This window comes from Leucopleurus acutus (genome assembly GCF_964270905.1).
Source record: "Leucopleurus acutus genome assembly, chromosome: 7".
NCBI classification, from domain to species: domain Eukaryota; kingdom Metazoa; phylum Chordata; class Mammalia; order Artiodactyla; family Delphinidae; genus Leucopleurus; species Leucopleurus acutus.
This window is the reverse complement of record NC_139150.1, coordinates 10,525,043-10,549,397: the sequence shown is the minus strand read 5'-3', so window position 1 is coordinate 10,549,397 and position 24,355 is coordinate 10,525,043. Positions and strand designations below refer to the sequence as shown.

The window sequence follows — 24,355 nt, the reverse complement described above, 5'->3', positions numbered from 1 at the left end:
GTTGAGGCCTTATATTTGCATGTCTAACAAGTTCCCAGGTGATGCTGAGGCTGCTGGTCCAGGGACCACACTTTGAGAACCACTGAGCTAGCTGCTTGTGGACAAAGTATGTGGTCAGGAAGGCCTTATTCCTCTCCCACAAGAGAAGGCATGAACAGACACAAAGAAACACATACCAACAATATAGTTCATAAAGTGATAGATTCCATGAGGAAAATGAAGAGGGTGGAGGAGTGCAGGAAGGGGAAGTGCTGGAAAGTAAGGATAGGGTAGGCGTGGAAGGTAGCAACACTTGAGGGCACAAATCAGTGTTCCTTTTTGAGCAGTTGAAGTTTACAAAGCCAGGCAAGCACACACAAGGGGAGGCTTCTTGGGCTCAGGGGAGGGGTAATCTACAGACGTAGTGAGGAGAGGTTAGAAAAGGGGGTCCACTCCCCCTCACCCCCACCCCCACCCCCACGGCGTGCACAGAGGCAGAAGGACTTGCAGAAGTGACTGAGTCGTCCGCGTTGAGATCCGAGGGCAAATCCGAGAGAGGAGAGTTGGAGAAGGGGGCGTGATCAAGAGCTGTGGATTCTGAGAGGGTAGAGAGGTGCCGCTTTGGATTGGGTTGCAGGAGGGCCCAGAGACCCCAACAAGGCATTTCCATAGTGAGACTGAAGACCCCTGGAGCGCCGGGATGAGCAGGGAATTTGAGGACTGGCGACCGCAGATGGTTCCTCGGGAAAGTTTTGTTGCTCAGGAAGCGGAGAAATGAGGCGCTCCCTCAGGCGGATGGGGAGGGTGTTTAAAAGGTTGCAGTGCTAGAGTTTAGTTGGGGGTTGATGGGAGGGATCTCGGAGGGAGGAAGAAATGGAACATGCAGGAGAGAGGGGTCTGAGCCTTGAGAAGGGTAGAGCTGGCAGGGTCTGAGTGTTCAGAGAACTCAAAAGTTTCGCCTGCCCTGGAAACATCACTCATCTGAAATTTACAACCAACTCCAAAAGGAAAGCACTATTTTCCCCGTTTAACAGACGAGGAAACTGAAGCTCAAAGAGGTGAAGAGACACGTCCAAGGTCCCACATCTCAAAGAACAGGACCTCACTCGGTGTAGGGAGCCCGCGCTCCTCTCACTACCCCCGCTGCTCCTGCGGGCTCCGAACAAGACCCTTTTTTGTGTCCTTTCAGGGATGCCCTTTGGAGAGCCGCCCAATGGCAAAGAGGCCCGGCTGAGAGCGGGCCCGCGGGGTGGGGTGCCCCCCCTTCATCCTAGCTCCGCCCCCAGCGGCGCGGGAGGGGGCGCGGGGCGGGGAGCAGCGGGCAGACGCGGGGCGCGCGGGACTGGTAGAGCTGGCGGCGGCGTCCGGCTAGCAGTGCTGCCCGCGCTTCCCGGCCTCCGCGCCCACTGTCCGTGCCCACCTTGCCCGTCCCACCATGGCCGCAGCCGCCCTCCCGCCCCGGCCGCTGCCTCTGCTCCTGCTGCCTCTGCTGCTGCTCCTGCTGCCGCGTGCCAGCCCGGTGCGCGCTGACAGTAAGGTACGTGCGGCCCTCCGACTAGGGCGCAGCTCGGCGTGTAGCCTGGCGCGAGGGGGCGCTGCGGCTGGGGGTGCCGGCTAAGCATGGTGTCTGGGCCAGGAACAGAGGACCCAGAGAGGGGAGACTTAACAGGGAGGCCGCAGGGGCAGGGACCCTGGGAGAGGAGTGCGTGGGGGAAGAAGGGCTGGAGATAGATGGCAAGGGTGCTTGGGACCCCGAGCCTCTGGAAGGGGAGCTGGACACAGTCCAGTGCGGGGAGGAGGTCAGTACTGAAACCCCGGGCCAGGGAGAAGGGGTACTGGGAACTTAAAGGCAGCCCAGACAGGGAGATGCAGTCCCCAGCCTAGGGAGGGGATTCCCAGGAGCGCTGGGCAGGGGCAGCCTGGAGATCTGGCTCAAAGTTTCCATGGGAGGCTGACCCACGTGGAGACAGACCCCCGGGTAACTGCTACCTAGCTACTCCTAGGTTTGCAGCAGGCCCTGGGCCAAGGCTTTCAGGCCATACGTGGGACCCAATGAACCCAGCTGGGCTGGCCACTCTCCTGACCTCTGGGTGTTCCTGCCAGAGATCTGATGCACCCTCCAGAAGACACGGTGTCTCCAGAAGTGGCTGAGCTGCTCTCAGTTATAGCTGAAAGGATCTGCTCTGGTGTCAGGCAGACCTGGGTTCAAATCCCGCCTCCGTCTCTCAGCTGGTGACCCTGGGCCTTTATGATCTCTAGATCAGTGGGATCAGGCCTGGGTAGTGCTTAGCAGCACTCTGGCACCTAGTGGGTCCAATAAATGATACTGTGATTTTGAAATCTTACCACAGAGACCCCAGAAGGGGGTGTGATCCAGAATGTAGAGAGGAGAAGCACTTAGAGTCAGTCAGAGCAGGGACCTCTTGAGCATGTTCTAGAAATGACCCGGTGAGGACTGGGTTGGGACTGGGGGCAAGTGAGAGGCAGGAGGGAGGTACTGCAGAGCATGAGAGTAAGAGTGACTTCTCTTGATGTCTCTCCAGCCTCTTTCCTGGGTAGGAGGTGAGGCTGCCCTGTCCACAGGCAGGTAAAGGGCAGAGGTCACTAGCCACATGGTAAGTATATAAGCAGTGGGCACTGGCAGACCTTCAGCCTGAAGATTCAGCTCAGGGTATGCAAACAAGTGAGCTGCAGTCCTAACCACGTGCTCCAAAGACGAGGAGGGAATGAGTATCATTCCCATTTTACAGATGGGGAAATTAGGATGTATAGAAAGACAGCTAGCTTGTGGATCAAAACACCTAGGTTCTGGCCCTTTGTTGTTTTTTGTCTGTGTGACCTTGGGCAAGTCACTGACTGTTTCTGGACCTCCGTCCCCCCATCTGAAAAACATTGTCTTCCCAACTTCCCTTCCGTATAGGGCCTTCTAGGATTCCCTGACCTGGCTCAGGTAGGGGAACAAATGAGCAAAAAACCCCAGCTAACCTGGTCAGCACTCTGCCACCTCTCATCTCTCTGGCTGGGAGGAATATTTGGTCTTGGGCATCCTCTGAGCCATGCAGAGGGCTGTAGAGCTTGTGGGGGAGGGCTCGCATTCAAAGCAAAGCAAAGACAAAGAAAACCCAACACCCTGTTTATGTAGTGAGTCAGCCAAACACTTGCTAGGTTGGGGGTGTGTGTGTGTGTTTATTTGTCCCAGGGCAAGCTGGGGCTGGTGGGGTGGGGAGGCACATCCTAGAGTTTGGAGGGTGAAGCAGCTGGGGGACTCAGCACAGCCCTCCCCCAGACACCTCCCACCCCACACCACTCAGCCAGCTGGGAAAAATAAAAATCAAGTGATGGGTGAATTTACTCTGCATTCCTCAGCACAGTCGGACTCCTGCTGGCTCTGTAGAGAGAGCTGTTTTCATTATCACCCTCCCTCCCCCAACAATCCTCCTTCCTCTTCAAGCCTGTCCTATTTTCTGAGGGTGAGGGGAGAGCCCTTTGGAAGGCCAGTCTGGGACTTGAAATCTATCTAGGGCCCTAAAGGGTTAAGTTGGCCCCTCCTCAGACTTCCTGCTCCTGGGCGGTCCAGCCTAACCTTCTGCCCAGTACTTTCAGGGGTACAGGGGCAGCTCAACCCCAGTACTCACCAAGGAACTCTGTGGTCTTGGCCAGCTCCTCACTCAGCGTGTTTTAATTTTGTTTATGACAAGGTCTCTCCTAAGCAGGACTTGGGGTTTCTATCTAAGGAAGTGCTTTGCCCGTCTTGGGAGTGGGAGAAGGAGTTCACAGCTTCCCTGGCATATCTGAGGGGCTGCCCAGTGTGAAGGTTAGGATGGACAGACAGGTAACCACGTGAAACCCAGGCACAGCACCAGAGACCTCTGGGAACCTGCTTTTTGCTGCGTGTCCTAGGAATGTGGCTAAGAATTCCCCATCTCTACCTCAGTTTCCCCATCTGTGAAACAGGGCTGCTGGCACCTCATGTTCCCCATGCATCCTGGGGTGGGAAGGGGGTCTTTGGTCAGCCCTGCTGCTTATCAGAGGCCCGAAGACAGTGGGGAGGCCAAGGCCTGTGGCAGCTGGGCCAGGGCAGCAGGAGGGCTAGCACAGGCAGGCGGTGGTGTCCCAGGCTGGATCACATGTTCCCGGCGAGGCCGGTCCCGGAGGCTTAGGTGTTGCTGCCCCTCCACTTGGGGAGTTGCTGCCTGTGGGTGTAATCGGAAACAGGCTCCAGAGCAGGCGAGGGCTGCACAGTGATGGAGTCCTCCTTCTGCACACACAGAGTGTGGGACCCAGTGAGACCCCGCGGGCGCTCTCTGCAGGGAAGGTCTTGCTCCATCTCTCCTATTGGCTGGGGCACGGGAAGAGCATCCTGGGCGCCAAGCCCCTGCCCAGGATTTACATTCAGGATCTCACACAACACTCTAAGACTTCAGTGCTCCCTCCCCGTTTGACAGACTTGAACACTGAAGCTCAAAAGAGTCAGGTTGGGGCTGCTGAAAAATCCAAGATAGGGAACTTGGGGAGTTTGGAGGTTCCTGGGACTCTAGGATTCTCAGCCTTTAGTGGGCATCCAAATACCTGGGGAGCCTGAGAGAGTCTGAGTGAAGGGATGTGGAGTAAGGACAGGGCATCTGCATTTTCCAAGTCATTCCACCCCAGGTAATTCTGAGGCACATCTCTAGTTGAGAACTCATGGAGGTTTGTGGAGCAAGAGAATAACAGATCAACAAAAATGAGCTTTTGGAAGGTTAATCCAGCAGAGAGGTGGCTCCTGTATTGCCCAGGTAGCAGCTGATGCAACCTGAGCTTGGGCTGCGGCCAGGGAGTAGAGACCAAGAGATTGAGATAGGAGATGTTTAGAATGAAGCATCCATCGGAAGAACGTGACTGATGGGTTCCAGAGTAGGAAGGAGGCTCAGAGACCTGGGTTGGGCAGGAAGGTAGGTAGACACGGGTTTGGGAGAAGATGCTTGGCCCAGTTTTGGATGGATTAAGTTTGGGGTACCTTTGGGGTGCATCCAGAGGGAGGTGTCCAGCTGACCATGGGCTCTAGGGGAGGTCTTTCCCTGCAGGAGGACATGGAAACTGTCTCTCAGTGAATCTGGGCTGGCCATGAGAGAATAGGGAAGATTCAACCTCAAGGTGACACAATTTGAAACTGTTCTGTTTCTAGAACATTTTATCGGTTGAACCCCCTCTTCCCCATTCTGGCCAGATTTATCCATCTCCCTTCAGAAATATCAAGTTCACCTTCTCGCCATCTTATTGCGGGATTTCCTTGCAAATTGCTAGGGAACTTTTTAAGCACAAGCTACCCGCACTCCTGGGGGCTTTGGCAGCAGTGTGTGCTGAGCAAGCCTGCAGGGAGGGATGGGGGGCTGAGGCAGCAACTCCAGCCTTCAGGCCAAGGGCAAGGTGGGTCAGGCTCAGTGAGAGCCCCATTTCCCCTGCCCCACCAAGGCCGGATCCAGGGCCAACATCTCTATCCCAGCTCAGTTGCTGGTGGAGAAGCCCTTGCCTGGTGATTACTGGTGGTCATAGGAGGAAGAGCATGTGAACTAAATTTTGGAGTCAGCCTGTGCTGTGTGACCCTGGGCAAGCCCCTCATCTTCTCTGATGCTCAGATTTCTCCTCTCCAAGATGGGTTCGTGGTGAGAGCAAAGAGGTAGAAAATGATGTACAAACATGAGGGAGGGTTATTGGGAGCAACTTCAGTAGCAAGTAGACAACAGTTGTTCTGTGCCAGGCACTCTGTATGCATTGACTCATTTTAGCCTCAGGACAAGCTTATGAGGAAAGGAGTGTTATCCTCCCCATTTTACAGAGGAGGAAGCTGAGGCTCAGAGGGGTCAAGGTCATGTGGGGAGGACACGTGGGAGCTGGGATTTGAGCCCAGGCCTGGCTCCTTTCCATGGTGCTCTGCCGCCTCCAGTCAAGCAGCACAGGACATAGTAACCACAGGAGGTAGGGGCCTGCCTGGGCTCCTGGCAGCCGGGGCTGGAGCAGAGGCCCTCTTCTGACTCCATTCCTGACTCCTGGCCTGTGTCAGGGCCTTGGCCGCCCCCATCAGGACGTAGCACCTAATCTGAGGAGGGAAGGAATGTTGCGGTCTGATGTGGAGGCTGCTGCTGGTGGGGATGGGCGTTGGATTATGGGTGAGTCCTGAGGAAGAGGCCTCTCTGGCCTGGCCACACAGAACACACACACATCCCCTCACTGGGCTCTTACCCCAACCTGGGGGAGTGGCGGGGCGGGTGGCTAGGGGTTCCAGCAGAGCCGGGAAGGGGGCCCAGAGTCTCAAAGAGAAGGCAGGCTTACCGTAGTAGCAGCGATCTAAAGAATGTACAGCATCCGAGCCTGGCTGTCCGCGTTCACAGGCGGGGAGAACTGCCCAGCAGAGCCCAGGGTACACTTCGCCCACAGACAACCAGGGACAAAGCTTCCACCCGTAGCCACCCCCTTCCCCACACTCATCCTCCAGGGGACAGCACGTCTACCCACCCTGGGCTCTGATCCCCTTGAACAAGTCGTTTGATGGCTCCAGGGCTATTTCCTCATCTGGAGGACACTGCTAAGAATATCTACCAGTGCACCCAGAAACAAAGGGAAAAACAAGCCTCTGTCAGATTCTTGGTGGTAATAATAACAACTATAACATATTCCTGGTATTCCGTCTCTCAGTCCTTTGCTGGGTACGCACTAGCAGTACCCTAATTTTACAGATGAGGAAACTGAGGCACAGAGAAGTTAAGTAATCTACCCAAGAGCACACAGCTGTAGGTGGCCCATGGCTGTGTTCCTAACCACTGCCCCACACTTCCCCAGCACTCAGTGAGTTCTCAGTAAATGTCTCCTCCCTGGGCTGTGCACCCCAGGCTTGCTTCCTCCACCCACCGTCTGTCCACAGAGCAGCCTGAGCGAGTGTCCCATGATGCAGATCTGACCCTGGCTCTCTCCTACTTAAAACCCTTCATGAATCCCCAGTGTTTTCAGGAGTAAGTCCGATCCTCAGCCAAGTTTCAGGGCCCTCCACGAGCGGCTCCACCACCCCCAGCCTTAGCTCCTGCCACCCAGACTCTGCAGGCACCAGCCAGAGTCAACCTCCTCCAAGCTTCCAAAGTGCCAGGCCCTTGCTTGTCTTTGCATATATGACTTGCTCTCCCTGGAATGCTCTACTCGTGCTTAGAGATGTCCCCTGGGGTGCCCTCCTCTGAGCAGTCTTCATGGGTGTCTTTTTCTGTGATCTCAGAGCTCACTACATCAGCTTCTCTTATGGTTGAGAATGTCAAGGATGTACCTCTATTTCTTCTGCACCTCCAGCTATCACCCAGAGTCTGGCTGAAGCCAGGGGTTCAAACAGGTGTCTGAGGGCTCAGAGCAGAAATGGAGTGCCTGCTGCCCTTCCCTAGAGGGCCCTGGGACACTCATGGGGACTGGGCTTGGCAGAAAGCCCAAGGGAGCCTTGATCTCACCTGGGTCCTGGTGGCTTCAGTGAGAGCTTAGTAGCCATGAGGCCTGCGGTGTTGGTTTGTTGATAGAGCCATAAATAGCTGTGTCCTGAGAGCCTGGAAGCCCAGGATGGGCTGGCTGAACCAGCTAGGGCAGTGGCTGGCTGGGGCTCCAAGAGCCTGGCTGGTGTGTGAGGGCAAGGTAGGCTGGAGGCGGTGACTGGGCCTGGCACCTACCGCTGATCTCACCAAGCTGAGTCTTGCAGGCACAAAGTCCTGCTGCCCCAGGGACCAGTGACCACACTTAGACACTGGGTATGTGGCCTCCCAGGGTGGGATTGAAGGAAAAGGGAGGAGGGAAGGGAAACCACTAAATGGAGGTCATTTGAGCCTCACTATGAAGAGGCCGGGTATGGAGAGTCATCCATTTTACCACTGAGGAAATGAGGCTCAGAGAGGTTATGTAACCTGCTTAAGGTCACACAGGATGTGGGGAAACAGATTTGTAGGAGACGCAGCATAAACCAGTGATTTCTATCTGGAGGCAGATATCCAAAGCTGGATGTTCCCAGGTGAAGCTGTGTGAACTTGTGACTTCTCCTCTCTGAGCCTCTGTTTCTTTAGCTGTATTAATAATGGCTCACACTTAAGACACTCTCACTATTGCTTAGGCTCTGTTCTTTACCTATATCAACTCTTTTAATCCTCACGACAACTCCGTGAGGCAGGAGCCCATTTTACAAATGAGGAAACAGAGGCACAGAAAAATTGGGTTGCCCACAATCTCACAGTTACTGGCCTAGGCTCCAGACACCATGCTCTCAGCCCTGTGCTCTAGAGTGTCTGTAAAATACGGGCTTGTTGATCCAACAGATATTTCCAGGGCTCCTGCTATCAGCCAAGCAGGCACTGTTCTGGGGATATAGGAGGGAACTAGACACAAGTCCCTGCCTCTAAAGGTGCCTTCAGTAGAGTTGGGGAGACAAAGAATAAGAAAACACAGATATTTCAGATGGTAGTACGTGCAATAAAGAAAAGCAAAGCCACTAGGTAAGGGGACAGAGAGAAATGGGAGGTGTGTGGTCAGGGAAGGCTCCTCAGAGGAGGTAATGTGTAAGTTAATGTGAGGGAATGAACTCAGGGAATATCGGAGGGATAGGGGTTTCAGGATGAGGGTACCAAATCTGCAAAGGCCCCTGAGGCTGGAGTGGAGTGAAGGCAAGAGTGCCAAACGGAGGGCCTTGAGGGAGGGTGTCAGCTCACATAGGTCTTGAAGGCCAGGCTAAGGACTTTGGAGGTAACGATACCCCCCCCCATGCACGGATATTATTAAAGGGTGTAACGCACCTGAAACCTGGGATGTAGTAAGTGCTCCGTAAAAGGTCTCCATTCATATTTTTTTACTGTTGTGGCAAAATACACATAACATAAAATTTACCACTTTAACCATTTGCAAGTGTACAACTCGGTGGCATTTATGTAGCACATTCATAAAGTTGTGCAACCATCACCACTACCTAGATCCAGAACATTGTCATCACTCGCTCCAAAAGGAAACCGTGTACCCACCAAGCAGACACTTTCCCTTTGCTCCTCTCTCTACATCCTGGGAACCACTAATCTGCTTTTTCTCTCTATGGACTTGCCTATTCTGGATATTAAATAAGTGGCTCTTTCATTTAGTATAATATTTTTCAAGGTTCATCCACGTTGTAGCACGTATCAGTACTTCATTCCTTTCTATGGCTGAATCATATTCCATTGTGGGGCTATACCACACCTTGTTTATCCATTGATCAGTTGATGGACATTTGGGTTGTTTCTACCTTGTGGTTATTGTGAATGGTGCTGCTGTGAACAGTCCTGTACAAGTCCTTGCTTTAACACCTGTTTTCAATTCTTTAGGTATATACCCAGGGGAGTAGAATTATTGGGTCACATGGTAATTCCATGTTTAACTTATTGAGAAACAGCCAAACTGTTTGTCACAGCGGCCATTACTCTTTTCATTGTTGCTATTATTACAAGGCTTCTATTTCCTTGTAAGGAAATTTGTTTCCTTCTCAGCCCACTCTAATGGTGCCCCCAAAGGCCAGGGGGGCCGGATCCTGCTACCTGTCCCTCCCTCTCCTTCTCTCCCCCTCCCTCCAGCGCTGGCCTTCGGCTCACCGGGGCCCCTCTTGCAGGTGTTCGGCGACGTGGACCAGGTGCGCATGACCTCGGAGGGCTCAGACTGCCGCTGCAAGTGCATCATGCGGCCGCTGAGCAAGGACGCGTGCAGCCGGGTGCGCAGCGGGCGGGCACGAGTGGAGGACTTCTACACGGTGGAGACTGTGAGCTCCGGCACCGACTGCCGCTGCTCCTGCACCGCGCCGCCCTCCTCGCTCAACCCCTGCGAGAACGAGTGGAAGATGGAGAAACTCAAGAAACAGGCACCCGAGCTCCTCAAGGTAGACTTTCTGGAGTAAAGGCCGGAATGGGACCGCACTCCTGTGTGAATACCTAGCATAGGCTGGCGCTGGCTGTCCTTCCAATGAAAAGGCCACACGTTCTAAGGCAGGGGTCCCATTTCACAGGTGAGGAAACAGTGGCTTCCTGAGAGGAAACCAATTCCTGCCTAAGAGCATTCGGCCAGTCAGCGATGGAGGCAGCATCCTTTGGCTAGCTTACCTGGATAGAGCCCTTTACCACCTAGTAGCATCTATCCCAGTGTCCTGTGTTTTACCCAACCAGGTCATGTGTCAGCACTTCCATGTAGTATTTTGTGGCATTTGATTGTTTTTTATGTAATAACGTTTCCCATATTCACGTACCGCCTTCGTGCCAGACGTTGTGCTGAGCTCTTTTCTTTTCTTTTTTTTAACATTATTTCTCTAAATTCTTAAACCGTTTTGTGAAGTATGGGATCTTTGTCCTCATTTTAGAGGCAAGAAAACTGAGGCTTGGAGAAGTTAGGTAACTGGCCCAAGCTCTCACATAATGACATGCAGCCGCAAGTCTACACCATATTTTTATGTAAATTTTGTGCTTATAGTCCCCTCCCCCCGCCCCACCATAGGAAGATTAGAAAGAGGCGCCACCTCCAGGTGTCACAGCCCTGTGCCGGGCCCACCACCAGGACCCATGGCTTGGACAGGCATGTCCAGGGAGACCACAGTCCCCCATCCAGCCCGGCACCTTCGTGCCATTCACACCATGCGCAACTCCGTGCTTGGCGGGCCTGGTGGGGCTGGGATGTGAACTCACGGCCTGCTGTGTCCAAAGCATGTGTTCTAAATCACCCTGCTCTCCTGTCTTCCTTTCTGTAATAGCCAGATTGGTGGCTTTTGAGAGGATCCTTTTCTTTTATAATTCCTTCCAAACATGTGTCTGTTTTGCCCTTTTCGTGTCAAGAACTGTGAAGTTGACTGAGATGTTACCCTACTTGTAAGCTAACAAGTTAGCCTGCTAGTTTCATGGACGCTGGCAGTAGACACGAGCCAGAGACAAAGGACTTTATTACTCACAGTCGCCAGAGTGTCTCCACTTTCTTGCACTGGTTCTCCCACTCACTTCCCACAGGGTGATGCAGTGAGGGCCAGATAACACCTGCACACAGAGTGGGATGTTTTCCAAGAGAGGAGCCCCAACTTAGAGAATGCAGATCTCTTATAATGAGCACCAAGCACACCTTCCCTGCTCCAGAGGGAAACACTCTCTGGATGCTCCAAGGCTGTTCACTCTGCAACAAGATGGCCTGGAACAAGGACAGTCAGTGCCTCTGCAGGCAAGACATGCAGAAAAGCAAGAGGCCTGGGAAGAACTGTCTCCCAACATTTGGCTAAAAATGTTCTCTTTAAATTTAACTTTAGTTTTATTTTTGTAACTACTGGATGGATACCAAAACTCTCGAAGTTGGGGGTGGCGATTGAATTTTAGGCCAAGTGGCCTCTTGACAACTTGGCAGTTCCTGGACCACACTGTCTCCCAAACCCAGTAGGGCCCTGCAGACTCCAGGCACTGAAGCCATAGGCCAGTCTTCAGTTACAGGGACAAAACCAACTTTTGTTCAAATCCACTTCTCAACAACTGAATTGAAAGCATACTTGACATGAGGATAGACAAAACCTTTTCCTAAATGCTGGCTAATTTAATCCTTGCTACAGCCCTTTGGAGAGGGAACTTATGTTCCCAGCTTTACTTGGGGGAGGAATCTGAGGCCCAGAGAGGAACTGTGACTTGCCTAACATAACACAGCAAGAAATTTGAATCCAGGAGTTCTCTGCTGTGTCCCCTTGCCCAGTGGAGAGGTCACTGGGCAGTTCTTTCAGCCGGGAGCTGTCCCTTCAGTGCACAGCAGCCATGGGGGGTTTTATTCAGCCTTAAAGGACGGGAGTGGGGCAGTGGTGGGATTAACCCAGTAGGAGGGGTCGTAGGAGGAACACAGAGAAGATACTCCGCCTCCTTGATACTGTAGGAGTATAAGTGAGTACCCGACAGGTACCCAGTGAGCCCAAGAGGAGAAGTGGACAGAGTCAGTAGGAGACAGAGCTGAGGCCCCTCTCATTTGGCTAGGCTCCCCCTCCCTCAGTGGGCAGCCCCCCCCCAGGAGAGGAGGTTAGGGGAAGCCACTGTGGAGGGGAACAGGGCAACCCACCCTATACCTGCCCCTGTCTCTACCCCAACCCTTTCCCTCAAGCTAAGAACTGCAGCTGTGATTTAGCCTTAGTTGCATGGCTCTGAGGAGGAAGAATGGGATTCTAGATTCCCTTTCCTTCTGGACCTGAATTCGGCATGGCCCCACCCTTGAGGAATTCCAGTCCTATGGGGACACAGCTCCTGACCCCAGTAATGGCAGTGCGGTCAGTGCCGGGCCAATGGACGTCCCAGTGACTGTGGGAACCCAGAGGAGGAGGTAACATTACAACTGGGCTTTGAGGGATGTGTAGGAGTCCCTCGAGCAGAGCAGAAATAAGAACATTCTGGGTGAGAGTAAGTGGAGTGGGTGTGACCCAGGGTGCCTCCCTGCCCTCTCTTTGCCCCAGCCCCACTAGCCACCTGTCAGTTCCACACTGTACTTCTCAAACTATATGTGGTGAAAGACCAGTTTTTCAAACAATCTGTCAAGAACTGGGAATTCCTTGGCGATCCAGTGGTTAGGACTTGGCGCTCTCATTCCCAGGGGCCCAGGTTTGATCCCTCATCAGGGAACTAAAATCCTGCAAGCCACGTGGCTCGGTCAAAAATAAAATCTGTCAAGAACCAACACTCTTGTAAAATACTGTAAAAATGAATTGTTAGGAAAATGAATTGGAATAGAAACAGACACGCAAAATACAAGTCCAGTGTTGTATTATTAGAGTCTACAGATATAAAATTTCTCTGTCAAATGACTCTGAAAGTTTATAAAAGCCTACGCTCGCTTTTTGTAATTATTTTATCACAGACTGGTAACGAGCAGCTTGGACTTGTGCTGGTCCGCAGACTACATTTTGAGTTGCTCGGCTCAAACACACCATGTGTCTTCACACCTCCAGCTCTTTGCACGAGCTGTTCCCTTTGCCTGGAATGTCCTTCTCCGGCCATCGTTGTCTGATTTGTGCTCCTTCTTCAGAGCTCAGTCCAAACAAAACTTCCTGCTGGCAGACTTTACTAAACCACACACACTCCCAGACAAGGTCAGTGCCCCATCGTTAATGACCTGGGCACCTGTGTGTGTTCCCACCTGCATTCCCCGATCCAGGCACCTCTGTGTTACTCTGCACTCCTTGACAGCCTGTAAAGGACCATGAAGGCTTGTGTCTGTATTGTCATCACTGTCCTTAATGCCTGGCCCAGAGTGAACATTTGCTGAGGCCGAAGAAGGTGGCAGGGGCAGATCAAGAAGGGCTTGAATGCCAGGGTCAGGAGATAAGTAGTCACACTTGGGCAGTGGGGAGCCACAGCAAGTAATCTAGCAGGGGAGAGACCCATGGTCAAAGTTTTGGTGGCCATGAAGGCAGCAGAAGTGAAGCTAGGAGGTCCCATTTAGCCGCCTGGAATAGTAATCATCATTGCTGGTATTCATGAAGGCCTTGCTGTGTGCCCATTCTGAGCTGAGCCCTATCCAGACAGCACTGCTCCGCTCCACAACCCTGCTGCCCATTTCACAGAGAGGGAAGCTGAGGCCCAGGAGAGTCTCCGTGCATGGTCCTCAAACTGAACTCCACAGAGCCCTGGGGTACCATGCAACCCAAGGCTGTAGGGGAGCAGAGAAGACTTGAGGCCCTATCCCTGCTTCCACCAGAGCCCCCCACCCCCTTTTTCTGTTTTAGAGATCAAAGTCTATTCAGAGAAGAACTCTCTGGCTTAAAACAGTTTGAACACCCCTGGGAGAGTGGGAGTAAAACTGTGTTGGAAACAGCTGGCCAAGGCCAGACAGGAGCACCACCATGCTCAGGCCCTGAGAGCGCGTACAGGGGTGGCTGGAGGAACCACCCGCTAGAAGCAAGGGAAAGCTGATCTCCCAACCGGCTCCTTGTGCCAAGGTTTCCCTGACACTCTCGCTGGCATCTTGGCCACTCTAGCTAGGATGCTGGGCTACTAGATGCCCACACCAATCAGGCATTGCCTACAGGCTGCCCCAGGAGGACATAGACTCCCAGGCATTTTGGTGGGCAAATGGCTCTTTGAAGAGAGTCACAGATGCAGACTGTTAAAAGGAGGCACGTGGAAGCCGAGGCTGGGCACAAGAAACAGAAGCAGGGATCCAGGGGATGTGGATGGAGCTCCCCCCGTGTCCACTACACACCTCGTGGGGTTGTTCAGGATTAAGTGAAATGGCTCATTCAAGCCCCTATGCAGTGTCTGCCATATGGAAGTGCTCAAAAGAGCTTTTCTTGTATTTATGAGCAGGCTGGGTCTAGTCAAGCAGACCACTCAGAGGCTCTGGGGCTCACGCTCTGGTGGGGCTCCTTTTGCACCCTCTGTGCCTGGCCGCGTGCTGTGCCTTTTCCCTAACCCTCACCCTTCCCCGGGCAGCTGCAGTCCATGGTGGATCTCCTGGAGGGCACCTTGTACAGCATGGACCTGATGAAGGTGCACGCCTACGTCCACAAAGTGGCTTCCCAGATGAACACGCTGGAAGAGGTAAGGGCAGGGCTCGAAACAGAGGCCAGGCTGGTGCAGTGCTGGCGGCCAAGGGCAGTGTCCGAAGGGGTCTAGGTAATTCTGCCTGGACCCTGGTGGCTGTTAGAAGCTGGACTCCTGCAGGGAGCTGGGAGAAGGAGATACAGGCCACAGGGTCCAGCCTTTGAGGAAGAGGTCTGACTGGGCCTCAAGGGCCTGTAGGAAGCTGGAAGGCTGGGTGGAGAAACTGAGGCACCTGCTGGTTGTATGAAAGAGGTGCAGAGGGGGCTGAAACTTGCAGTCGCCCTCAGTTCGCCAAGACCAGGGCCCATATATTGCACAAGTCTGGGGCAACCATTCGCATTGTGCAGGACCGGCCAAGCCCACGGGGGCCAAGCTCGAGGTAGCATGGCTGTTCAAGGACCCACCTACCGTGGAGGCAGAGGTGCTAAGTGTCTTCTCCTGGTCAGGGTAAATGTGCTGGAGGGCTGGGCGGGTGGCTGATACTGCCCCCTGAGGACAGGGACAGAGCTGAGTGAGCATGGAGGTTCAGGCTGCAGGTTTGAGGTTTGCATCTCTGCTGGCACAGCCTGGCCTCCGCCTGTTTCCTGCATCCGGTCCCTGCTGGGCTGCTGGGAGCCTGGGGATATGCAGCTGCCAGGAGGGGCGTGAAGGCTTCCTTTCCCAGCTTCCTTTCCACAGGGAGGGGGGCACCTGGGCATCCTGTGCCCCACGAGAGGAGATTAACCCCTTACTCAGCCCAAAGTTGGGGTCACAGTGGCTTCAAATATTCAAAAAGTGTTTGGTGAGTATCTCTTATGTGCCAGGCCCATGCCAGCATGGCAGAATGGTACCAGTCGTTGAATTTCTGCTGTGCACCAGCATTTCCTGTGCATCTAGTACATGCCAGGCTCTCCTCTTGTTGGTTCTACAGTTAGCCTCCTTTGACCTCTCCTCTGGTAATCTTAGGAAATGTTAACTCACTTCACGCAACTGTGAGCCAGACAATCTGGAGGGTATGTCTGCAGAGCCTGGAACAAACCAGAAATGATTTCTGCAGCCACAAGGAAATGATTTTTAAATTATCTTCTGTTTTGCATTATCTGTGCTTTGCTTCTGTTCACTAAGTGATAGCTATGAAAAAAAAAGAAAAAGAAAAAGTTTTTGCTACCACGGTGTGGGGGGGAGGCGGAGAGAACAGCCTCACTGAGGAGGAGACGGCTCCCTCTGCCTAAGGGAAAAACATCGCAGGAGGTCAGGCGACAATCTGGGGTCCCAGCGTCCTTCTGCTTTCTTCCCTTACATCAGTGTTCTCAACCAGGGGCGATTTTGCTCCCCAGGGGACAGCGGGCACTATCTGGAGGAATTTCTGGTTGTCACAGTTTGGGGGAGGTGGGTGGCGGATGCTATCGGTCCTAGCGGGCAGAGGCCAGGGACGCTGCTAAACATCCTACAGTGCACAGGACAGCCCCACAGCGCCCAAATGTCAGTAGTGCTGAGGTTGAGAAACCTGCCTTACACAGTGTGCCTTCTGTCCACTCTGTGATCCAGGTGGGAGTGGGGCTAGGGGCTGCTAAAGCCAGGCAGAGTCCCCAGCAGTAGGGAGACAAAGAGGCAGGGCAGGAGAACAAGAGGAAGAGTAAAGGTGGGGCTTGGTGCGGTGGGAGGAGCCAAGCCTGCCCAGGAGAGAAGTCGGAGGCCTGGAGACTAGGAAAGGATCAGAGACCGCAGCAAAACCCCACAGAGTTCCGGTGTTTGAGTATTTTATTAAAAAGAGGTATTTATGTATTACTTGCTAAATTAAAAGGTAATTTTAAAGTAGCAAAAGATTGGTAGCAACTTAAAAGGTGGATCCATAAGGGACTGGCTAAATACATTTTGGCCCATCCATACAGTGGAAACTGTGTGGCGAGTAAAAGGTATGGGGAGTGCTATATATACAGATATGCAAGAGTTCCCAAAATAGGCTCAAGTGAGAAAGCAACGTGCAAAGGAAAGGAAGGCAGGGAGGAAGGGAGGGAACGCCCTGCCCGTTCCCCCAGGCCCTGCTCAGGAGACTGGGCAGCAAAGCCTGATGGCAGAAGCTGGGGTGTCCCCCGGGGCTGGGGACAGTCAGAGGCTGGAAAGGTCTTGGGTCCCGCCCCCACAGAGTATCAAGGCCAACCTGAGCCGGGAGAACGAGGTGGTGAGGGAGAGCATGCGCCACTTCAGGGAGCAGCTGGGGCACTACGAGAACCACTCAGCCATCATGATGAGTATCAAGAAGGAGCTCTCCAGTCTGGGCCTCCAGCTGCTGCAGAAGGACGCGGCCACGGCGCCCGCCGCTGCCCCAGCCCCCAGGCCTGGCAGTAAGGCTCAGGTGAGGCTAGGGCTCTTGTGACGGGCCAGAAGGTGGGTGGGCTGGGAGCACAGTGTGCCAGGACCTCGGCCCTGAGGGCCAGCTGGGTGGGGCTTCGGGGCTGCGGGATGGGCCGAGGGCTGGCACAGTGGGGGAGTCCGTGGCAGGGCGGGGGCAGGGGCTGCCTGCTGCTCAGTGAGCCATCAACACAGGTGAACTGGGGGCAGACGTGGGGCTCCAGCCCAGGGACACGGTTGTAGAGATGACCCTCCCTGCCTGGTCCTGGGGAACCAGGTCGGCTGCGGCAAAACCACTTCTAACCTCCCCTGCTGCGGCTGGGCCCCTGGCTGGGTCAGGCCTGCTCATGGGTAGATGGACAATGCCTTGGGGACCCCAGCCGACTAATACCGCTTCATCCAACCCATCCTGGGGTGGAGAACTCCTGCAGCAAACACCCAGCCTTCCATATTCAAACTCAGCGCACAAAGTGAGCAAAGGCCCTCACCAGGCTGAGCCACCAGACACACAACACACCTTCGGGCAGATTTGAAAAAGGCCCTCTTGTAGGCAGACATGCTGCAGAAAAGGCTCTCCCACAGGCCAGATAAATTAAAAGGAGGAGCCCCCTTTGGGTGGATAAATTGTACAAAGGCTCCTTCCTGTGACAGACACGTACCAGGGTGTGCGGCTTGGCAAATGGAGTACAGACTAGACTTCAGTCCCATTCGTGCCCTTTTGACCAGTTCCACATGCAGGATACAGCCCACCACTCCCACAGCGGCCTTGTGTTTTGGTGAGTGGAGGAAAAAGGGAGCTGACTTCTTTGCAGACATTATCTCAGTTAATCTTATAGCCACCTGCGAGGAAGGATGCTCGTCGCCAGTTTGGCAGATGAAGAAACACGGAGCGGGGTCACTCAGAGAAGGTGGCTGTGTTGGAACCCGGGCCTGCCTGACAGCCGAGCCCACGCTCTTCCTCTCCACCCCTCAGCCTCCGTGCTGACATTTTGACAATGGGGCTATTTGTGTCTGCAGCAGGGACCACCTAGATGCTGATAAAGCAGGGAGGAAGCCTAGTGTCTTGACCCAGAGCTGGCTTCCTGCTCATTCGTGTGCCAATTCCACAGTAAGAATGAATCCTGTTTGGGCAGTGGCACAGAAGGTCTAGATCCTGTACTTACTGTATCTCCTAGAGACCCTGCCTAACAATGGGTGATGTCACCGGCCCTAGGTTCTTGTGCCAAGCCAGCATCAGAGGCATTTAAAAGGAAGCAAAAATAACAAAATTCACAAAATGTTAGAAACAGCATGCCCTAAGGTCAATGCCCCGGTGACCAACCATCCCAGTTTGCCCAGGACTGAAGGGTTTCCCAGGATACAGGACTTTCAGTGCTAACACTGGGAAAGTTCCATCACACTGTGATGAATTGGTCACCCTGCCTTGGGGCCTGAGAACCTCTCCCTGCCCACACACAAAGATCAATGAGTGAGAGGGACAGGGATGGGAAGCTGACTTCCCCAGGGAGCACACCGTTGTAGTCTACCCCCAGCGGGGAGTGTACAGGAGTTGGGAAGTAGAACAGGAATCTAACCTATCAGGCTGGGCTTCAAGCCTGCAGGGGAGCTCGAGAGCTGAGTAGGGAAACTGAGGCACACCCCAGTCATGAATGTAACTATGGGAGGAAAGCTGTGACTTCATGAGCACCTGGGATGCAGGGCCAGGAGCAACATGGCCATTACCAGCCCCCACATGCTGAGCCTCCTGACGCCCCGCAACATCCCTTCTACCATCCTCCAAATCTGAGACTTCCCTTCTCCCCCAGGACACAGCTGGAGGGAAAGGCAAAGACAACAACAAATATGGCAGCATGCAGAAGAGCTTTGTAGACAAGGGCCTCCCAAAACCTCCTAAGGAGAAGCTGCTGAAAGTGGAGAAGCTGAAGAAGGAGGGCAAGGGCAGACTCCCCCAGACCACAGCCAAGCCCCGGGCCCTGGCCCAGCAGCAGGCTGTGATCCGAGGCATCACCTACTACAAGGCGGGCAGAAAGGAGATGACCGAGGCCATGGCTGGTGAGTCAGAGGAAGATTGGAACCTTGGGGAGTGGGGGCCCCTACAGGGACCCAGGGCCTTCTCTACAGTCAGACTGCCCCAGATCTCAGCTCCATGGGTTACCTGTTGGTGCCCTTTGCTCGTCCTGGGGTTGTTGGGGATGAAATGATCAAATCAACACAAAGGGCCACTCAGTTCCTCTCCAGTAGTTATAGCTGTCTCCACCCTCACTGGCCTTTTCCTTCTTCATTGAAAGATGTGCGGAAGGTTCACTATGTACGTGCTGTACCTTCCGGACTTTCTGCCTAACACGGAGCTCACAGTCTAGTGGGAAAAAGCATACCCATAACCAGGCAGCTGCCTCTGGTGGGCGGGCAAACACAGGGACCAGACCAGGGTTCTGGGAAGTGACCTGGGGCCTTTGAGGCACCTCCCATTTCCAGACTGGCCTTGGAGTGGATGGCCTCTCCAGCACCTCCCACTCTTTTCCCCCCAAAGAAGAGCCCACAGACTCTTGTATCTTTCTTACAGCTCCCTGCCCGATCACAGTGAAGGACAACAAAATAATGAGCCGAGAAACGAGACAAAATTTCCAAGAGTTCCCAAACTTCTGGGCCATCCCCACTGGTGTGGCTCCTGATTCTTCCCCTGAGCCCCTCCCCAGATGCCTGCTCTCCTCTGATGTCCCTGAGAGGTGTCCCAAGCCTGCTCCCCCTTCCAGGGTCCTGCTGACCACCTCCTCCAGTGAGGTTCTCTGCCCAGCCCATGCCCAAGGGGGCCAGGGGTAGAACTGTGAGGGACCAGTCTCCCAAGAGCCCCCTCAATTCTTGGCCTCTCAGGGCTCAGGGGCCTCTTCTCCCAGCTCCTGGTGCCAGCTGCTGGCTCTGAGTCCTGCCAGGTCAGCCTAGCCATGGCATAGAGCCTCTGACCCCTGGCCAGGGCTCTGCCCAGGAACAGCTGCAGGCATCTGACTCTGCCAGTGAGGGCCGTGGGAACAAGCCCCTGCCCTGGCAGGCTGCCAAGGCTGGGCCCCACTGAGGCCCGCTGACCAGAGGGGGTGCCCGCATTCCCGAGAGACTCCAAGGGCTGCTCCACAGCAGGGCCTGGCTAAACCTCCGTGCAAAGAGGAAGCCCAGCAGGGAGAGAAAAGGAAGAAGTCAGGTGATTGTCTTGGAGTCAAGGGGCCTCAGTGCATCTCTGGGGGCCACACCATCACGGTAACAACAGCACCATTCCTTTGTCTCTGGCATCACAGCCTGCGGAGTCCTTTCACACATGCTGTTGCACTTGATCCAGCAGAGGAAACAAGCTCAGAGAGGTGAAGTGACAGCCTCCAGGTTTCACGGCGAGTTAGTGGGACTGGAACCCAGAGGCTGAGGAGTTTTTGTCCCCTGCGCTGTGCCACTGAGTCTTTCCCTACCCAGACCCCATCCATTCCAACCCAGGAAAGCGTGGGTCAGGGAGGACGCAGAGATGGCCCCAAACCAGTCCCACGGAGCTGAAAAAGTCCTCCTATCAGCAAAGCCCGTGCCAGCAGGAGTGGAAGAAGTGGGGGAGGGATGCCAAGAAAGCTGAGAGATGGGAGATAGGAGATGAACGAGGGGGCAGAGACAGAGAACTGGGGTCCAGAGGTGACGGGAAGCTGGCTGCACCTGCCCTGCCCTACCTGAAGTGGCAGATCCTGGGTGAGAGAAACTAGAGGGTGTTTCCAGGGCAGCAGACTAGGAGAAAGTCTGTAAAATGGGAGCAAGGGTGTCTGCCTCCTGGAATTGGATCCAGGAAATGAAGGAATTGGTACAAAGGGACATTGAGGGGGGAAAGGGGTCTCACATCTGGCACCTCGTATTTGCCAGGATCTGTGCAAATGTCTTGTGCACATTTTCCTCTAATCAACACAACAGCTTGACGTGGTGGACCTCATGACTCATTTCACGGAAGGGGAAGCCGAGGCCCACTGAGGCAGGGGACTTGGCCGAGGCCACTCATCTCAGGGGCCTATAGCCAGTCTGCTGACCATGAAGCCTTCCCCACCTCCCACTTTTCAAGGCCTTTCACTCCTTAGGGGCCACCCGCACGTCTCCCCCATGGCCCCAGCGCTGGGACCCAGTGGGCCTGGACCCTGGGCAGCGGCAGTGCTGCTGGGATGTGAGCACAGGGTCTTCTCTCCACAGATAACGCCCTCAAAGGCACTTCCTGGCTGGAGCAGCGGCCGCCCCGGGTGGAGGGCAGGCAGCCTGAGCCCAACTCAGCAGAGCGTGACGAGACTGGGCCCAGGGCCTCTGAGGGAGCAGACTTGGCCCCTGGCACCCCTGCCTCGGATCCCACCCCCACCCCTACCCTGACTCCCATCACCAGTCCCTTGCCCACCACGCCACCTTCACGCCCAGAAGTCCCCAGCCAAGGTGAGTAAGCCTCCCAGGGGTCAGCAAACTACAGCCCGTGGGCCAACCACAGCCTATAGCCTGTTTTTGTACAGCCCTTGAGCTAAGAGTGGTTCTTACATTTTTTAAGGGTTGTTAAAGAATATGGGACAGAAGTATGTGGTCTGGAAAGTCTAAAATGTTTGCTATCTGATCGTTACAGAAAAAGCTTGACAACATTAACAGTGAAACAAGGTAGTGTTTCCAACAAATTCTTCTTAAAACGTCACCTAGAACCCCATCATCAAATCCAGCAACTATTTTCACTTCTGTATTTCCTCTGTCTAGTCTTTGGCCGTTTTTATCTCCATGTTTATAGTTTTGGCTTGTGTCTTTGGTAGAAATCTTCCTCATTAAGTCATCGATGGAGCCCGTCCTTCTGGAGGGCATCTTGGCTATCTGTGATAACAAGACAAAACCATTCCCTACTTTGGTCCACGTGCATTCCACTTCTAGGAATCTCTTTCCTAAAGGATCCATCAGATATGTGAACAACAGCTGCAGCTTAACTGGTTTCCTTGCAGCCTGTTTCTAACGTCAGAAAACTGAACATAATCTAAAGGCCTAACACTGAGGGGACTGGTTAAATAAATTCAAGGGCGCAGCTGTCTGGCGGCCTGGTGGAACCTTGAGATCACATCATTAAAAGGCCATTTAATGATGTGAGAGATTGCTCAGTGGAAGGAAAAAACAGGATACCTAAAACTGTATATTCAGAATCATGTTTTTTTTTTAAGTATGTCTGCATGACTATACATGCAGAGAAAAAAAAGGAAAGGAAGGAAATACAACATGTTTAAAAATTTCTTTGAATAATAGAATTTTGAATGATTTTTATTTTCTCCGTTCTCCTTTTCTGAATGTTCTGTGTTTTCTACAATGATCAGACATTGCTTTGATCACGAAGAAAGAAAAAAGAAATACATAAGGCTGCAAACAAAACCTCAGGAGGGATTTAAGTAAGACCCAGATAACGTTCCCAGGACTGTTGCTCTGGCTCAGCGTCTGTGGGTCTGTGTACCAAATGCTGCACCCCTTGCTCCCCACAGGCAGAGAGACGAGCTGCGAGGGCACCCTCCGGGCCGTGGACCCCCCTGTGAGACACCACAGCTATGGGCGCCATGAGGGAGCCTGGATGAAGGACCCCGCTGCGAGGGATGACAAGATCTATGTCACCAACTACTACTATGGAAACAGCCTGGTGGAATTCCGCAACCTGGAAAACTTCAAGCAAGGTCAGGGACCCCTGTGATGGGAAAGGGGCAGGTGTGGGTAGCCTAGGGAGGGTCCCCCATGGAGACTTGGCCCTCCTTTGCCTTGTGGTTTCCTGTGGTCCAGACTTCCCCTGCCTGGCCTAGCTCTGACTGGTCAGCCACCACAAGAAGAGGAGTCTGGGGGCACCCTCTATGTGCTGGCCCCAGGCCAGAAGCTGGAATGCAACAGCAAACAAGATGGACATGGTCTTGCCCTCATGAGTGTAATTTACTCTCAAGGGTAACAATGCTTAGAATTTCCACTTGTTGAGTGCTTATTATGTGCTAATCACCAGTGTGTATCAGCTCATGATATCTTTGAGGTGGGGGTTATCACCCTGTTTTACAGATGAGCAGAGCCCCAGGCCTTACAGGACCTTCAGGTCTGGGCAGGGAAGGGCAGAAATTTGGTTATCAGATCTGGAACATGATGAGGGGAAAGGGTCATTTAGACATGAGCTGCCCTCCAGAAATGCACAATGTGATGTGCATGGCAAAGGCTTCAAGAAACAATTTCAATATAGTGCTAGAGGGAGGCCTCGGGGGCTATGGGAACCCAGCCTGGAGATCAGGGAAGACTTTCCAGAGGAGGTGATGCTGAGGCATTCCCCAGGCAGATAGGATGGGAAATGGCAGTCTAGGCAGAGGAAACAGCGTGGGCAAACGCCCTGAAACAAAGCACAGGGGCTGGTAACAGCCTGTATCTAAATCCTGGCTGTGCTGTTCCACAACCAGTGACCTTGAACCCTCTGAGCCTGTTCTCTCCCCGGCAAATGGGATAATAATAGTACCTCCTTCATGGGACTGTCTTGATGGGATCAGATAACTGGCCCAGCTCCAGGCCCATAGCTCACTCAGTATCCTTGCTGGGCCACCCAAGAGCCCTGGTCCCTGGCCTCCCTGGTCCCTGGGGTGGGCTGGGGTTTTTTCGGGAAGCTCTGGTGTGACCTTCCGCCCTCCGCACGCAGGCCGCTGGAGTAACATGTACAAGCTGCCCTACAACTGGATCGGCACAGGCCACGTGGTGTACCAGGGCGCCTTCTACTACAACCGTGCCTTCACCAAGAACATCATCAAGTACGACCTCCGGCAGCGCTTTGTGGCCTCCTGGGCGATGCTGCCCGACGCGGTGTACGAGGACACCACACCCTGGAAGTGGCGCGGCCACTCGGACATTGACTTCGCCGTGGACGAGAGCGGCCTGTGGGTCATCTATCCCGCTGCGGATGACCACCACGAGGCCCAGTCCGAGGTGATCGTGCTGAGCCGCCTGGACCCCGGCGACCTGTCGGTGCACCGTGAGACCACGTGGAAGACGTGGCTGCGGCGAAACTCCTACGGGAACTGCTTCCTGGTGTGCGGCATCCTGTACGCCGTGGACACCTACAACCAGCGGGAGGGCCATGTGGCCTATGCCTTCGACACGCACACGGGCACCGACGCCCGCCCGCAGCTGCCCTTCCTCAACGAGCACGCCTACACCACCCAGATCGACTACAACCCCAAGGAGCGGGTGCTCTACGCCTGGGACAACGGTCACCAGCTCACCTATACCCTCCACTTCGTGGTCTGAGCGAGACCTGGGCTCACGGGAGAGGAGTGGCCGTGGGCATGGGGGGCTCCCCACAGTGACTCCTGCAAGGGACTCCCTCAGCAAATATTTATTTACTGGGCCCAGGCCTGGAGCTAGGTGCTAGGCAGGGGGCACAGCCAGCGTCAAGCTTCCTCAGCACTCAGTGTAGTAATAATCACTTACATTTGCACAACACTGCCAAGAGCTTCATGTGCACT

The 24,355-nt window shown here is 54.0% G+C and overlaps 1 protein-coding gene across 1 annotated transcript; it reads left to right on the top strand.

Annotated features, from left to right (window-relative positions):
- Window positions 1-1,399: 1,399 nt before the first annotated feature.
- Window positions 1,400-24,137, top strand: OLFML2A (olfactomedin like 2A; the record flags this gene model as incomplete). The annotated part of the gene is made up of 8 exons (XM_082842185.1): window positions 1,400-1,516; window positions 9,605-9,868; window positions 14,418-14,525; window positions 16,654-16,863; window positions 18,665-18,911; window positions 21,063-21,297; window positions 22,365-22,546; window positions 23,533-24,137. Exons 1-8 carry the CDS (start codon window positions 1,415-1,417, stop codon window positions 24,135-24,137), a joined length of 1,953 nt encoding a protein of 650 aa, XP_082698311.1. The 5' UTR covers window positions 1,400-1,414.
- Window positions 24,138-24,355: the final 218 nt, after the last annotated feature.